Source organism: Bos indicus, chromosome 23, assembly GCF_029378745.1.
Source record: "Bos indicus isolate NIAB-ARS_2022 breed Sahiwal x Tharparkar chromosome 23, NIAB-ARS_B.indTharparkar_mat_pri_1.0, whole genome shotgun sequence".
Lineage (NCBI taxonomy): Eukaryota > Metazoa > Chordata > Mammalia > Artiodactyla > Bovidae > Bos > Bos indicus.
Window position 1 is genome coordinate 26,265,110 of NC_091782.1, and position 14,434 is coordinate 26,279,543.

The following is a 14,434-nucleotide window of genomic DNA, read 5'->3' on the forward strand; positions in this document are numbered from 1 at the left end:
AATAGTAAAAGGGGTTGATAACGTGAAGGAAAGAGGTTGTCTGAAAAAAAGAGAAAAGTTTTAGGTTATGGGTCAGAAGAGCAGCAAAATGCAAAAAAGACTGTTTTTGTGACACCAAGCACGTCAAATGAAAATTTCTACTTAACTTGCTTTGACAGTGATAGCTGGTACATGCATAACTTTTTTGAACAGATCAAAGAGTCCATGATACTTTTTCTCCTTTTATTTATGTTTAGGTCTGAAACACATTCTAGGAGGAGATCATGATTTTATACGTGATCAAAACAAAATAGATTGTTTTGCAACTAAATCTGCATTCTAATTAAATCATCAACTATACTTTGAAAAAGTTTATTAGTTCCACAACAGCCAAGATCTACATTTAGGTAAAGCACTTCATTGTTGGAGAACTTCAGAAGAGTGATCCTGCATGTCGTGGGCAGCCCTGCCTGCTTTATTTAATCCTGAAAATCCTCTTTGCTTCTTCCAAATTTTTCTCATCCATGGGAGGCTTCCTCTGGCTGCCAGGCTGCAGAAACTTCTTCACAGCCGGGAGACTGCTGACTCTGGCTTTCAGGCCCTGCAACCCACGAGAGCACAGCTCAGAGTGCTGCTAAAGACGAGCCCCGTCACTGACACAAGCCAGGGACCCCAAGACCCTCCTAGACAAGGGCCAGCCAAGGCCCCTCCATCAGCACCAGCAGAAGGCTGGACACAGACACCAACTAAGACAGGAAGATGACAGCCCAATAGCATTTTCCCCAGAGATGTCTTAGTGCAAGACTCTGTCCAACTTTCTGAACTTCCTAATTATCAGTCCTGCAGGTTCACCCTCGAGTGCAGTATGAGGAAAAGAAATGTGTCAGATATCAAGACAGGAAAATGAAAATATAGGGCAATTGGGCTGGAAGTGAAGACAGAAAATATGAATGGTAATCTGTGAGGCAAGTCAGGACCAATCTGCTCTTGGAGGGGGAGAGAGACAGGCAGAGAGAGACCAGCATGTGAGAGAAGGAACAGGAGCCGAGGGGAGAAAACCACTCAGCGCGGACCCTAGCACCTCAGTCCCAGGGTCCAGAGAGCAGATGCCGAGGTGGGGGGTGTGTCTGGACCCCAGAGCCGTGGGAGAACTCACCTTCAGCAGAGGGAAGTTGGCCAAAAGGCTAGGGTCCAGCTCTTCCACATAGTAGAGAAGTTCAACCAGGTGGATGTCAGCCTTGCTCAGCTTGTTGCCCACAAGATAATCTTGTCCGTGATTCTTCAGCACCTGGCGAATGGAGGGGTCAGATCAGGGACACAGGTCCTGGCAGGCTGGACCCCTGCTCCTCCCCTGCCCCTCACCCAGCCCCACTTCTATCTCTGCCCCTCAGTGAGTGGGTGGGAACCTCAGACCTTCTGCTCCCCCTGACACATAAGCAATAAATTAATACTTGTGAAGTTAATGAAAGAATGATTTAAATTTTATAAAGATGACAGTGTTGGTTTAAGCTTTTTATTTACATATAAGCCTCCTGTATCTTACAATCATTTTTTTTTTTCAGTTTGTGATTTCTGTTTAGCATGATTTAAGGTAGTCTAATCATGAAACATTCTCCTCTTACATTTAAAGAGAAATATTACAACTAAGATGTATACTAGGTGTAATGATGGAACATTAATTTCTTGGTTTTGTATGACTTTCTTTAAGAGTCTGAGAGCCATGTCCCCCAAATTTGTAGATTATTTTCTCCTGAATAACTTTCCCCCTGTCTTTTCATCTCTACCCCACCACCCCCATATCTGTTTAGATATGTTTCATCCACTCCCAAAACACTAACGCATTCTGCTGACTGGCAGCTGCTCTCATGTCTCCCTACACATGGTATCAGAATATTTTCTGATGTATTGCTGACATCATGCTTCTCTTGGATCAAAGCCCCTGCACCACGTTCTGAGGATCCATCTACTCCAAGCTCCAGTGTGGCTCTCAGAGCTTCTAAAGCCCAAGTTCTAAGTATGTGAAATTCCATTGAAAAGGGAATTCCAGATTGGTCTGAGTAAACAGAAATGTGGCTGAAAAATTATAACTTGGGTAAAACTGGTGCAAGTTTTGCTCATTGTTGATTTCTATAAAGTGCCCTGAGAATCAGAGTACTACATTAGTATTCAGACAGGCTCACAGAGGTGAAGGTCAATGCCCTAGCAATGCCAGGTACTATTTTCCCTTGTCCTTTGATCTCAGTGCCAAAAATACTGAACAGTCCACTCACTTTTTCAAATGCAGGGAAATAACGGTTTGTTGTTCTCTCTTTGATCTGAGCTATTTTAGCATCTTTTTGATCAGGTGGGCACAGTGGTAAATGCATGATCATTTCCCCCAAGTCTTCCACGCCCTCTGAGTACATATCAATCCTGAAAGACAAAATGACCAAATTGTCAGATATCTCCTGCCTTAGGTTTTACAGTTGAGGGGGCATCAAGAAATGGCAAAGTCATTCACCTCCATTGGGTGCATCTTTCTATGCCAGTCATACAGTTATGATTTTTTAAATTAATTTTAACATTTCATTCCAGAACAAATCATCTAGATAGATATATATGTCTAATATTTTTGTTATACACATGGCCAAATATAGGAAGAGCATATCAGTGACCCAGGCAGAGTCACAAGAATGAGAGAAAAGGGTGGAAGCAGGGCAGGCAACCACGAGACCACACTTGGGTTTGCCGTCTCTGCTGTGGTGTGGCCTGTCCACAGTTAATGTGGTGCATTAGTACCACCTCAGTCGTGTCGAGAGAGAATCCTGGCACCGCCACCCCCATCACATCCTTTTCCCTCTCTTGTCCTGTTATAGCACGAGGCTCATTTAGCTGCCCAATACCAGCACTCCTTTCAGGTACTTCCCATAGAATATGGTTTCACAATGCTCTCCATATACTGTTGCTGGACTCTGGCTTTGTTTGCATTTCTCAAGACTCTACCCAAAATATCCCCTGTAATAGTGCATTTCTTCATTCTGTTCCCACAGTGCATATTCCACATAATTTTGTTGTTTTTCTTCCAAAGATGACTTCCTACAAGAGTGTTCTTGAGTAAAAAGCTTTGTTGAAATATAACTCACATAGCAGAATGTCACGCTTTTCAAGTGTAAAACTGCGCAAGGGGTAAAGTCTCAGGATTCTGTACCATCATCATTCTCTAATTCTAAAATATTAGTATTTTCATCACTCCCAAAAGAGATTTTTTTTTTCAGGCATTCAACATTCCTTACTCTCTCCAGCTTTGGCAGTCACTAAACTGCTTTTGGTTTTATGACCAGGAGTGTCCTGAATGTGCCAGACAAACGGAATCCTACAGTATGCCTTGTTTGTGTCTGGTTTCTTTCTGTAAGAGAATGTTTTCAAGTTCCCTCCATGTTGAAGCACGGATCAGGACTTCATTTCTTTTCGTGGTCACATAATGTTCCATTGTATGGATGTGCCTGCCTGTGTTCATCCATTCACCAGTTAATGGACATTTGTGCTGTTTCTGCTTTTTGAACGTTATGAACAACAGCACTATGAACTTTTGTGTACAAGTTTTAGTGTGGTTGTATTTTTAGTTCTCGAGTATATTCCTAGTAGAGGATTGCTGAGTTGTATGGTAACTCATGTATAATTTTTTGAGTAATTGCCATATTTCATGATTCAATCATATGGTCCCATCACAACACAGAGGAGCCCCCCCTCCAAATATGGCTGCAATGAATAAGTCAGGCTGCTACATGTGAAGTGTTAGTTGTTCAGTTCTGCCTGACTTTGCGACCCCATGGACTGCAGCCCACCAGGCTCCTCTGTCCATGGGATTTTCCAGGCAAGGATACTGGAGTGGGCTGTCATTTCCTTCTCCAGGGGATCTTCCTGACCCAGGGATAGAACCCAGGTCTCCTGCATTGCAGGCATTATTTACTGCCAGAGCTATGAGGGAAGCCCCTGGCTGCTATAGACATACTCAAATGTTCCAGACAACCCTAGCATCTTGGGCTCAATATCTGCTAACCTTTGTCAAGCGACCAATTCATATAAAAGACTGATAAATAAGGTTCCTGGTCATCATTCTTATAATTTCTGGAACTTAAAAATCGTCTCCTCTAGAGACTTCCCTTCTAAGGCTTTATCCTCTAGACACTCAGGTGCTTTGTCCCTTGTCTCTAACTGTTGGTGGGTGTTAAGCTCAAAAGGGCCTGAGCTTCTGGTGTTCCACCGTCCTCCCAGCTTCATAGTCCATCTGTGTTTGGAGACCTCTGTCACCGTTCTATATCCATGGTGCACATCCTTACATAAACATATTAAAATGAATTTATTTAATTTATTTGTGTGACTGTGCCGGGTCTTAGTTGTGGCATGTGGGAACTTTTAATTGCCGCATGTGGAATCCAGCTCCCTGACCAGGGATCGAACCCGAGTCCCCAGCATTGGGAATGCAGAGTCTTAGCCACTGGACCACCAGGGAAGTCCTACGTAAATTCTTGGTTCCACTTCAAGTTTACTCTTCCCGCATCCTCATAGGTCTCTGTAGTACTGGATCTCAGTTACATCATGAAGGTCTGTACTGCTGTTGGTCATGATCTCTGTGAGCACATCCTGCTCACTCAGGGAAGCACCTAAATTGTTCCTATTAATCACAGATGAAAGAACAGAAAAAAAAAATACCGTACAGGGCTCTCTCCTTCATGTCTTTCCCGTAGAGGTTGTATTTGGTGGCAATGTAGTTGAGAATGGCTCTGGTCTGCACCAGCTTCATCCCATCAATTTCAACCATTGGCACTTGCTGGAACATCAAACTCCCATCTTTTGAAAGAAGAAGAGAAGTAGAGTGAGATGTTGGATGAACCATGCTGTTTAATTAAACTGAAATTTTTTATGAATCAAACTTTTTGTGGAAATGGCTGAAGACATAAAAGGAAACAAAAATTTTTACTTGGTAAAATATCAGTAGGAATAGCATTTTGCTTTTAGCTTCCTGGAGTCCTTCTTATCAATTTGCCTCTTACTTTTCAATCTGTCATTTCACTTTTTATTTCCCATCCAGATGATGGTATGTGTCTTTATTTTATGTATTTGACTTGCCTTCATGGATTTTTTAGGAACAATATGGGAGAGGTTCTACTAGCCAGTTGCCAAGTCAAATGAGATATTTCTAAAGTAAGCCTCCTGTGGTTCATGGCGTTAAGGGCAGTTCTAAGAGAGACTCCTACATTCGGTGTTTTGTATGCTCATCAAATCCCACCCCCAGACAGTGCCCGGGGCAACCCTCTTTTTCCAACTCCATTGCTGCTGGCCCTTGTGCTTTATCTCCCTCCTCACACACTCACCTGGACTTAGAACTATTTCAACACCAGTTGGTTGGTTGAGTCTGCAATATTGCTACAATATTACTTTTTGAAACCCATTAATGAAAAGGACTCATGGCAATGGCTGGGCTTCTTTCTCTTCTCTTCTCTCTGATGCATGTGTTTTTCCTGACTTTGGGTGGGAGGGCTGTGTGGCATCCTGAACTGGTATGGTCACTCACAGTGCAGAAAGGCAGAGAGAGCACAGAGAGGGCATTCATGGGGCACCGGGGCTGGCTCCTTTAGCAGATACTCGAGTTCCAGCCCAAGTCCTGGGTGAGCTGCAAGACCTCCTAGAGGAGCCCCAACCTTTACCTTTAACCACGTTTCTCCCACTCCCCTGATGCACACTCACGATGCACACACATGGCATTGCTAGTGTTCTAACCTCAACTGAAGACTTTTACTAGATACTCCCATCAGAGGAATTTAGTTCTTGGTCTTACCGTTTCTTAGCTTATCCAGGTCTTCTGGTTGTTCTATAAATTTCTCTTCAAACTGAAAAACAGAAATAGTCAATGAGTCTTTGTTATTTCATTCCATAGCATTCATTGCTGAACTTGAACGTCCCCTGTCTGATGCTATGTAGAAGATAAGATTTCCAAGTTTGGCAGAGGGCAATGATTATGGCTTCTTGGAAATTCAGATTAGAGCCACCAAGATAAATGTGTGGCTTGTAGCACATAACTGCTTATTTTGCGGGTTCAGTTCCCCTCCTCACTGTCTCCATCTCTGTCAATCATTAGATATGCTTTGGGAGGAGGATGTCACTGGAGGGAACAGACAGCAAGTTCTAGTTATGGAGTTTTAATATCTCTGAAAGCCTTTCTCTTCCTATAAGGTCAGGACAGGGTATTGCATGTCCCCCATCATGGAGTATCCATGGGGTCAGTGATCCCCAAGATGTCACCAGGGGCCTCTGCTGTATATTACCTCTTCCCATTCAAGTTTATATTTTAAAAGGGGTCTTGATGGTGAGGGACTTCCCTTGTGGCTCAGACAGTAAAAAATCCAGCTGCAATGCAGGAGACCTGGGTTTAACCCCTGGGTCGGGAAGATCCCCTGGAGAATGGAATGGCAACCCAATCCAGTATTCTTGCCTGGAGAATCCCATGGACAGAGGAGCCTGGTGGGCTACAGTCCGTGGGATTGCAGAGTCGGATATGACTGACTTTCATGTGTAGATTCTTGATGGTGAAGAGTTTGGGAACTGGGAGTTTCTAACTTGCTAAACAGTTCACTGTGGATCTGCATGAACTCACAGGGTCAGTCTGTGCAGTCTACATCTCCCTCTCAGGCTGGGCTGGACAAGAGGAGGCCTGGATGCTCTCAGCGTCTCAGCACCCTCCTGTGCTGAACTCAGTCCGCCCAGGAACTCTGAACACATTCTTGAACCCCAAGGCTGGACCGCAGTGAAAACCGTTGGTTGTTGATTATTAGAAATTAAACAACCTGGAATGGCACTGTTTGAATTTTTCTGTGTACTTGTTTCTTCACACACTTGAGAATGGATCAAGCATGAAGCAATCAAGAAAGTGTTATCTAAGGCTTAGGTAAACATGTTGTTAGGGAGCTAAGGGAGCACACTAGAGCTTCCCTTTGCAGAACCCCACCTCACCTGAAGCCCTCCTTTACTGCTCCCCGCTAAGGGACCAAATCTCCAGAGTCTGTCCACGACTCCCTCCCCAGGGAACCCTCACAGAGTTGCTGGGTTCCTCTGACCTGGGCTGAGAAGTGCTTTTCTCAGTGACACCTCTAGAGGGCAGCACTCAACAGAGTCCCACAGAAACCTACAAATTTGCTGCGGGGAATATGGAATTGTAACTCTAAAATGTTTGGGTGTCCTTCTAGGTGCTCCCACCCCCCTTTTAATCACCCACACACTTGTCTGCATCCTCACTAGAGTGTAAGCTGCCCAAGGGCAGGGACTGTATCTGTTTCATTTATCCCTGTATCCATTCAGTTCAGGTCAGTCACTGAGTCGTGTCTGACTCAGCGACCCCATTGACTGCAGCACGCTAGGCCTCCCTGTCCATCGCCAGGTCCCGGAGTTTACTCAAACTCATGTCCATTGAGCCGGTATCCGTTAACCAGCTTCAATAATTATCAGTTCTATTATATTACCCAATTGTAAGTCATTTATATGCTTATCCCCCTTCCCCTTGTAAGAATTTGAAACAAATCCCAGATATCACATATTTTCATTTAAATACTTCAGTGTGTATTTCCAAAATATAAAAACTATTAAAAGTAACACAGTACATTATAATACCTAACACATTAACAAAAGTTACTGAATATATCTATTGATATTTAATGTTCACATTTCTAATTGTTGTATAACTGTCATATATAATATTTCACAATTTTAAAAATCAAATTCCAACTTAGGACCACACAATGTGATTAGTTTCTTAAATTTATTCTAATTGTTTATTCTCTTTGACAGGAAGAACATTTAATAATCCATAAGGACAAATCTGTTTATCTCTTAATAGCTGACAAATTTTCTTTAATGAAAAACAGCAGGTCATTTAGAAAGAAAAGTCTCCTAGCTCACGTGAGAGAAATAGTTTGATGCTGTCAATTTATATTCAACTGGAGATGAAACCTACCTCCACTCCGGCTGCAGCCAGGAGCCACCGAATGCACTCCATTCTGCCACGTCCATTGAAGTAGTGTAACTTGGGTTTCCCCGCCATGATGGCAGTCTCCTGGTTTCTCTAAACATTGATGAATGAATGAATGAATAAGTGAATGAATGAACAAAGATAAAACCACAGAAGCCAAATGTACTTTATGATATATGGCCGAACAGCATCAACAGTGCTGAGGAAGTGTCGACCTCCTTCACGGCAGAGTTGGAAGAGTCCCTGGAATGCATTCCTTGGTCTGTATTCTCACCTCCTTTAAACCAATCATGGAAAATTGTACCAATCCATTCTCCAGTCTCCACTGGGTAAAATCTGATTGTCTTGGTAGGCTAAGAGGTAAGTCTGTGGTAAGGATGATGGGTGGGTATTAGAGAGGGAAAGAACTAGAGAACTAGTATATATGTATTTTTAATTAATGCATTTATTTGACTGTAATGGGTCTTCTCTGTGCCAGGAAGGATCTTCTTTTCAGTTGCACCATGTGGGATCTTTAGTTGTGGCAAGCAAACTCCTTAGTTGTGGCATGTAGAATCTAGTTCTGTGACCAGGGATTGAACCCAGTCATTGTAGAGCATGAAGTCTTAGCCACTGAATCACCAGGGAAGTCCTGAGCCCTAGTATTTACTGCTGCTGCTGCTAAGTCTCTTCAGTCGTGTCCGACTCTGTGCGACCCCATAGACAGCAGCCCACCAGGCTCCCCTGTCCCTGGGACTCTCCAGGCAAGAACACTGGAGTGGGTTGCCATTTCCTTCTCCAATGCATGAAAGTAAAAAGTGAAAGTGAAGTTGATCGGTCATGTCCAACTCCTAGCGACCCCATGGACTGCAGCCTACCAGGCCCCTCCGTCCATGGGATTTGCCAGGCAAGAGTACTGGAGTGGGGTGCCACTGCCTTCTCCAGTATTTACTGAAAACCTCCTAATGGTCCTGCTCCAATAACCCCTTTGGATGTTTAATCCTCACAACAATCCCATGAAATAGTTTTTATGGTTTTTCTAGTTAATAAAACCAAAGCTCAGAGGTTACATGGCATGTTCATAGTCATAATCCAGTTAGTGATGGATGCAGATATCCACACCTAGGATTAAAATGAGGACGAGGCTGGAACCTACACAGATGCAGGCCCTGGGACCCTGGGAGGGAGGAGCCTTGAAGCCAGAGGACTTCAAAGAGAGTGAGGAGGAGGAGGTGGAGACAAAAGCCATGTTCAGCTCCTTGGCTGTTACACTGATTTAGTTCAAAAGCTGAAATTAGGACTCAGATTTGCTTAACTGTTGCTCAAAAATCCTAATTCTTTCTACAGGCTTAGGACGCTAAGTCCTTCCATTTCCTTGCAATTCTAGATTCTACCTCTCTTGGTACATCTTCTATCTAGAACAAGGGATGTTGCTGCATGAACTTTACAATCTAGGATGGAACCGACATTTGTTCAATGTCTGTCACGCAGTGGGCATTGTCACAAATTTATCTTCATTTCATTTAACCCTCCCAAAATCCCTGCTGTGAAGTTTGTCATTGATCTCACTTTGCAGTTGGGAATATTGAAGTTTCTAGGGTAACTTGCCCAAAATAGGTGGTGGACCTGGGATTCAAAGCTACTTCTATATGAATCCAAAGCTTGGTTTCATTTTTCCATATTAGTGTTTTTCCAAATGTGCATGACAATCCTTCAGTGGACTATGAAATCCACCAATTTTTAAAGTAGAAGAAAATAGAAATAGGAAATATCAAAGTGCCTTCTATGTTCAAGAGGTAAGCATCATTCCATGAAATTTTAGTTTTGCTGTGTGTATGGGTAAAGGAAAGCACATGTGCACAGTTATCTGGTCATTGGAATGGTAAGAGATACTTTGGTTGGGTCCACTCAATGAAGTTTAAAAGCCCTTGGTCTACAGCAGCCTGTCTGAAGGGTGGACATAGCAGGGGACAGAGAATGAAACTCAAAGGCTCTGGACAGAACTAGTTCTATTATGACTGTGAAAGGAAACATACAGGACTCATAAAAAGCAGGAATCCCAAAGCCAGGATGTATGGACAAACAGCTGCATTTTCTACGCAAATCCCAATGTTTAGAAAGCACTAAGATTCTCTTGCAAAATTTTGTTGTTATGGAGCTTGGGACAAAAATATACTTCTCTTTACCCAATAATCATCTCCTGAAAAGTATACACGACATGAATTTTAGATACCAAATGTTTTCAATATCCACATTTTAAATGTGAGATCAACGGTCTAACCTTTGGAAAATAAAGGATCCCTTGGAAACCTATTTATCTCATCTGTCAGGAAGTTGGAGATTGTGTACACTGTACTTTTCTTATCATGGGGAACGGAGGAGCTGTGATTCAGCAGAATTCTGAGAAGGTGTCGCTGTGAGGTGGAAGTCGGAGATCCCCCTCACACTAAGCTCCTTCTCACACTAAGCTCCCTTATTCAATGACCAAGGATCACGTTACGAAGGGAAATGAATTTTTAACTTACATAATATTTTATCATATCTTTCTTATAATATCTTTCTTCATCTTTTGACGGCTGGGGCAAATGTGATATAAACCTCCTGGTCCCCAGAAAATGAGAACTAGGGAGATTCAGTGACTTGCCATCAGTCACACACGTGTGTTCCTGATTCACACTCAATAACTAGCAAGTGTGTCCACCTCTAGGACAACTCCGGGAAACGGCTTCTAGGATCCTATTATCAGGAGGAGGAAACTCGAGTTCAAAGACCTGAAGCTACTTTCCTAGCTCACTCCTTTTGTGAGCACTGGGGTCCTTTGAAGGCATCTTCTGACTTCTGATCTGGGGCTCCCTCTCAGCCAGGTAACACTTATGCCCTCTCTCTGCTGATCTCTGAGACCTTCAATATTAGTTTGTTACCCATTCAGAATCCGTTAGTCAATTAACAATTAAATGGGAGAGAAGGAAACATGAAATTCATGAGTTCCTTTTCTGTTAGCTGATTCCTAGGACAGCAGAGCCTGGTGGGCTGCCGTCTCTGGGGTCGCACAGAATCGGACACGACTGAAGCGACTTAGCAGCAGCAGCAGCCGGGGCTTGATATGAGGAAGCACAAGCTGGAATCAAGATTGCCAGGAGAAATATCAATAATCTCAGATATGCAGATGATACCACGCTTATGGCAGAAAGTGAAAAACTAAAGAGCCTCTTGATGAAAGTGAAAGAGGAGAGTGAAAAAGTTGGCTTAAAACTCAACATTCAGAAAACTAAGATCATGGCATCTGGTCCCATCACTTCATGGCAAATAGATGGGGAAACAATGGAAACAACAAGAGACCTTATTTTGGGGGGCTCCAAAATCACTGCAGATGGTGACTGCAGCCATGAAATTGAAAGATGCTCGCTCCTTGGAAGAAAAGCTATGATCAACCTAGATAGCATATTGAAAACCAGAGACGTTACTTTGCCAACAAATGTCCGTCAAAGCTATGGTTTTTCCAGTAGTCATGTATAGATGTGAGTTGGATCATATTTAAAGCTGAGTGCCGAAGAATTGGTGCTTTTGAACTGTGGTGTTGAAGACTCTTGAGATTCATTTGGACAAATAGAAGATCAAACCAGTCAATCCTAAAGGAAATCAGTCCTGAATATTCATTGGAAGGACTGATGTTGAAGCTGAAACTCCAATATTTTGGCCACCAGATGTGAAGAACTGACTCATTGGAAAAGACCCTCATGCTGGGAAGGATTGAAGGCAGAAGAAGGGGATGACAGAGAATGAGATGGTTGGATGGCATCACTGACTGGATGGATGTGAATTTGAGCAAACTCCAGGAGTTGGTGACAGACAAGGAAGTCTGGCGTGCTGCAGTACATGGGGTCACAAAGAGTTGGACATGACTGAGCGACTGAACTGAACCGAACTGATATGAGGAAAAATGGATAAAAACATACCTTACTTTACCTGAAACCCTAAAAACTTACTATGAGTAAATTGAGCACTATTATAACTATGTTTGACCTTCACAAGGAGGTAGGCTTATATTCCCTGAAAGGAATGTCTGTGTGTGTGAGTGTGTGTGCTTAGTTGCTCAGTCGTGTCCGACTCTTTGTGACCCCATGGACTGCAGCCTGCCAGGCCCCTCTGAGCATGGAATTCTCCAGGTAAGAAAACTGGAGTGGGTTGCCATTCCCTCCTCCAGGGGATCTTCCCAACCCAGGGATCAAACCCATGTATCTTGCATCTCCTGCATTGGCAGATGGATTCTTTACCACTGCGCCACCTGTGAAACCCAAAAGGAGTGTGCCCTGGGATAATCCAGTGTGAACTAAAGGAGCTGTATCTGGGAGCTGGTGGGGAGCAGGGCCCGGATGACAGCGTTTCTTAGCAGAAAGAAGGAAGGCTTAGAGGCTAACTGCTTTCCTTATGAGGTACATACACTCTGGGGGTTTGTTTAATCTCTTTACCTCAGCGTTCTCTTTTAAAATATAGTTATATCTACTAGTGAAGCCTGATGAGAAAATTAAAGTATGAAAAATTCATAATAGGGACCAGGAAATTTCCCTCCTGCTCCCAGTTGCTGGGAGATGGGCAAGTCTCCGAGCACACTGGGCAGTGTGTGTCTATTTACCTCTTGACTCAAAGGTCTTGTAGGCATAAGAACTTATACATAAGTCATTCTGGTTCACTTTTTATTTGGTTTGTGTGAAATATTAGTGATGATCACTGATTAGTTAACTTGGATTGCATGAAGTTTTTGGCAAAGGTTTAGGGAGATACATCTCAGCATATTTCCCTTTTGCAGCCCCAAGATTGTAGCTGGCCCCTGGTGGAAGCATGCACCCTGCCTTGCCTTGCCCCTCAGGCCTGGCCCTGCCCCACTCACTCCCTGTTCTGGACTCCCTGGAATTTTTCCTGCCCTATCCCTCACCCCCTTTGCCACAGCAGGAGCTCAGGTTCTCACTCTCAACACCTGATGGAAAAAGATCCCTTCTCTCCAACCTCTGGTTCCTTACCTGAATATGCAGACCCTTCACAGATCTTTTTTCAACACCTTATTTCTGGTTGATGTCTGCGTATTTCCTCCTCTTAACAAGTTTCCTTCACAGCTTCTAAGGCCTTTGTTTCTCCCCCAATATTAGTACTTACAACAGTGCATTAACTCCTGCATTCTGATTCGAACGTTGCTCAATTGTGTCCAACTTTTTGCGACCCCATGGACAGAAGAGCCTGGCAGGCTACAGTCTACGCAGTCTACGGGATTCTCCAGGCAAGAATACTGGAGTGGGTCGCCATTTCCTTCTCCAGGGGATCTTCCCAACCCAGGAATTGAACCCAAGTCTCCTGTATTGCAAGCAGATTCTTTACCATCTGAACCACTGGAGAAGCCCTGTACCTTGTAGCCAGGTGAATGTTTGTGCTTTTTGAAAGCTAGTTTCTGCTCCCGTATTATTTAGTTTTCCATCCAGACCACTTTTGGAGGTTTGCCAAGAGTTGTTGAAACCCAGAGAGAGAAGGGGACTTGCCAGCTGGCTAATCACAGCACAGAGTTTCTGTTGACATTCAGACTTATTCCTATAATGATATATCTTAATTTTCAGTCTTCACAGCCCACGTAGTATTACAATGTCACAGTTTGCACCCGTTGTGTGTTGACTCTGTCTATGGAGAAACTTACTTCAGCAAAAACATCTACTCTCTCGTTCGCACTGGTCATATTCTCCGATTGTCTAAAAAATTCTTTTTTCTCTTCACATCATGAATTTTTCCCAGATCTGAGTTCTCACACTTAGTGTTTTACATTCTTTATTTTTACACTTCTGTAAAGCTATATTCAACAAAAGTAGACTAAACAACTTGAAATGTCCCTTAAGAAACCACAATATGAGTACAAAACAGTTTTTCTTGTGCTATGGGCACATTATACTGACATATAAAATCAGTACTTACCTTAGGACTGTCTGTCTCCCACTTGGCTCAGCCCCTGAATGCCAGGTCCACATGTGTTTATAAGCTGCTGTTACAGTTGACTAACTCCGCCTCTTTCAAGAGGGCAAGAGCCCAGTTAGGGAGAAAGCTCTCCTACAGTGTTCAGAGCTGCAGATTCCATGCTAGATTTAAAAAACAAAAAAAAATGATGAATCATTCCCTTATCATGATACAACTAGTTAATATGTTCCTTTCAAGGTTGGCAATTAAGATTAAACACAAAATTTCAAGTTGCTGGACCCACTCTGCCAGAAGGTGAAGTTTTGAAGTATGACTTTTTCTTTCCTTCAGCTTTTTTAACCATGAGAAAAAAATTGAAATATAGTTACTTACAATGTTGTGTTAGTTTCAGGTGTACCGCAAAGTGATTTAATTTTATGCATATATATAGTCTTTTCCAGATTCTTTATGCTTATCAGTTATTGCAAAATACTGAGTATAGTTTCCTGTGCTATATAATACATCCTTGTTGCTTGTCTCTTT

At 43.0% G+C, this 14,434-nt stretch overlaps 1 protein-coding gene across 1 annotated transcript; it reads right to left on the reverse strand.

Annotated features, from left to right (window-relative positions):
* Positions 1-208: 208 nt before the first annotated feature.
* On the reverse strand, positions 209-14,071 carry LOC109577202 (glutathione S-transferase A2). The gene is made up of 7 exons (XM_019986029.2): positions 13,913-14,071; positions 7,967-8,074; positions 5,798-5,849; positions 4,677-4,809; positions 2,250-2,391; positions 1,136-1,267; positions 209-580 (listed from the first exon to the last, which is right to left on the reverse strand). Exons 2-7 carry the CDS (start codon positions 8,051-8,053, stop codon positions 455-457), a joined length of 672 nt encoding a protein of 223 aa, XP_019841588.1. The 5' UTR covers positions 8,054-8,074; positions 13,913-14,071; the 3' UTR covers positions 209-454.
* Between the last annotated feature and the right edge of the window lie 363 nt (positions 14,072-14,434).

What these genes read in the sequence shown, in the direction of transcription:
- LOC109577202 (XM_019986029.2), bottom strand. Translation starts at nt 8,053, where the DNA reads ATGGCGGGGAAACCCAAGTTACACTACTTCAATGGACGTGGCAGAATG. An exon ending in CCTGGATAAGCTAAGAAACG is followed by an intron (nt 4,810 to 5,797) that starts GTAAGACCAAGA and finishes TTCTTTCAAAAG; the next exon opens with ATGGGAGTTTGATGTTCCAG. An exon ending in ATTTCCCTGCATTTGAAAAA is followed by an intron (nt 1,268 to 2,249) that starts GTGAGTGGACTG and finishes TCCATTCGCCAG; the next exon opens with GTGCTGAAGAATCACGGACA.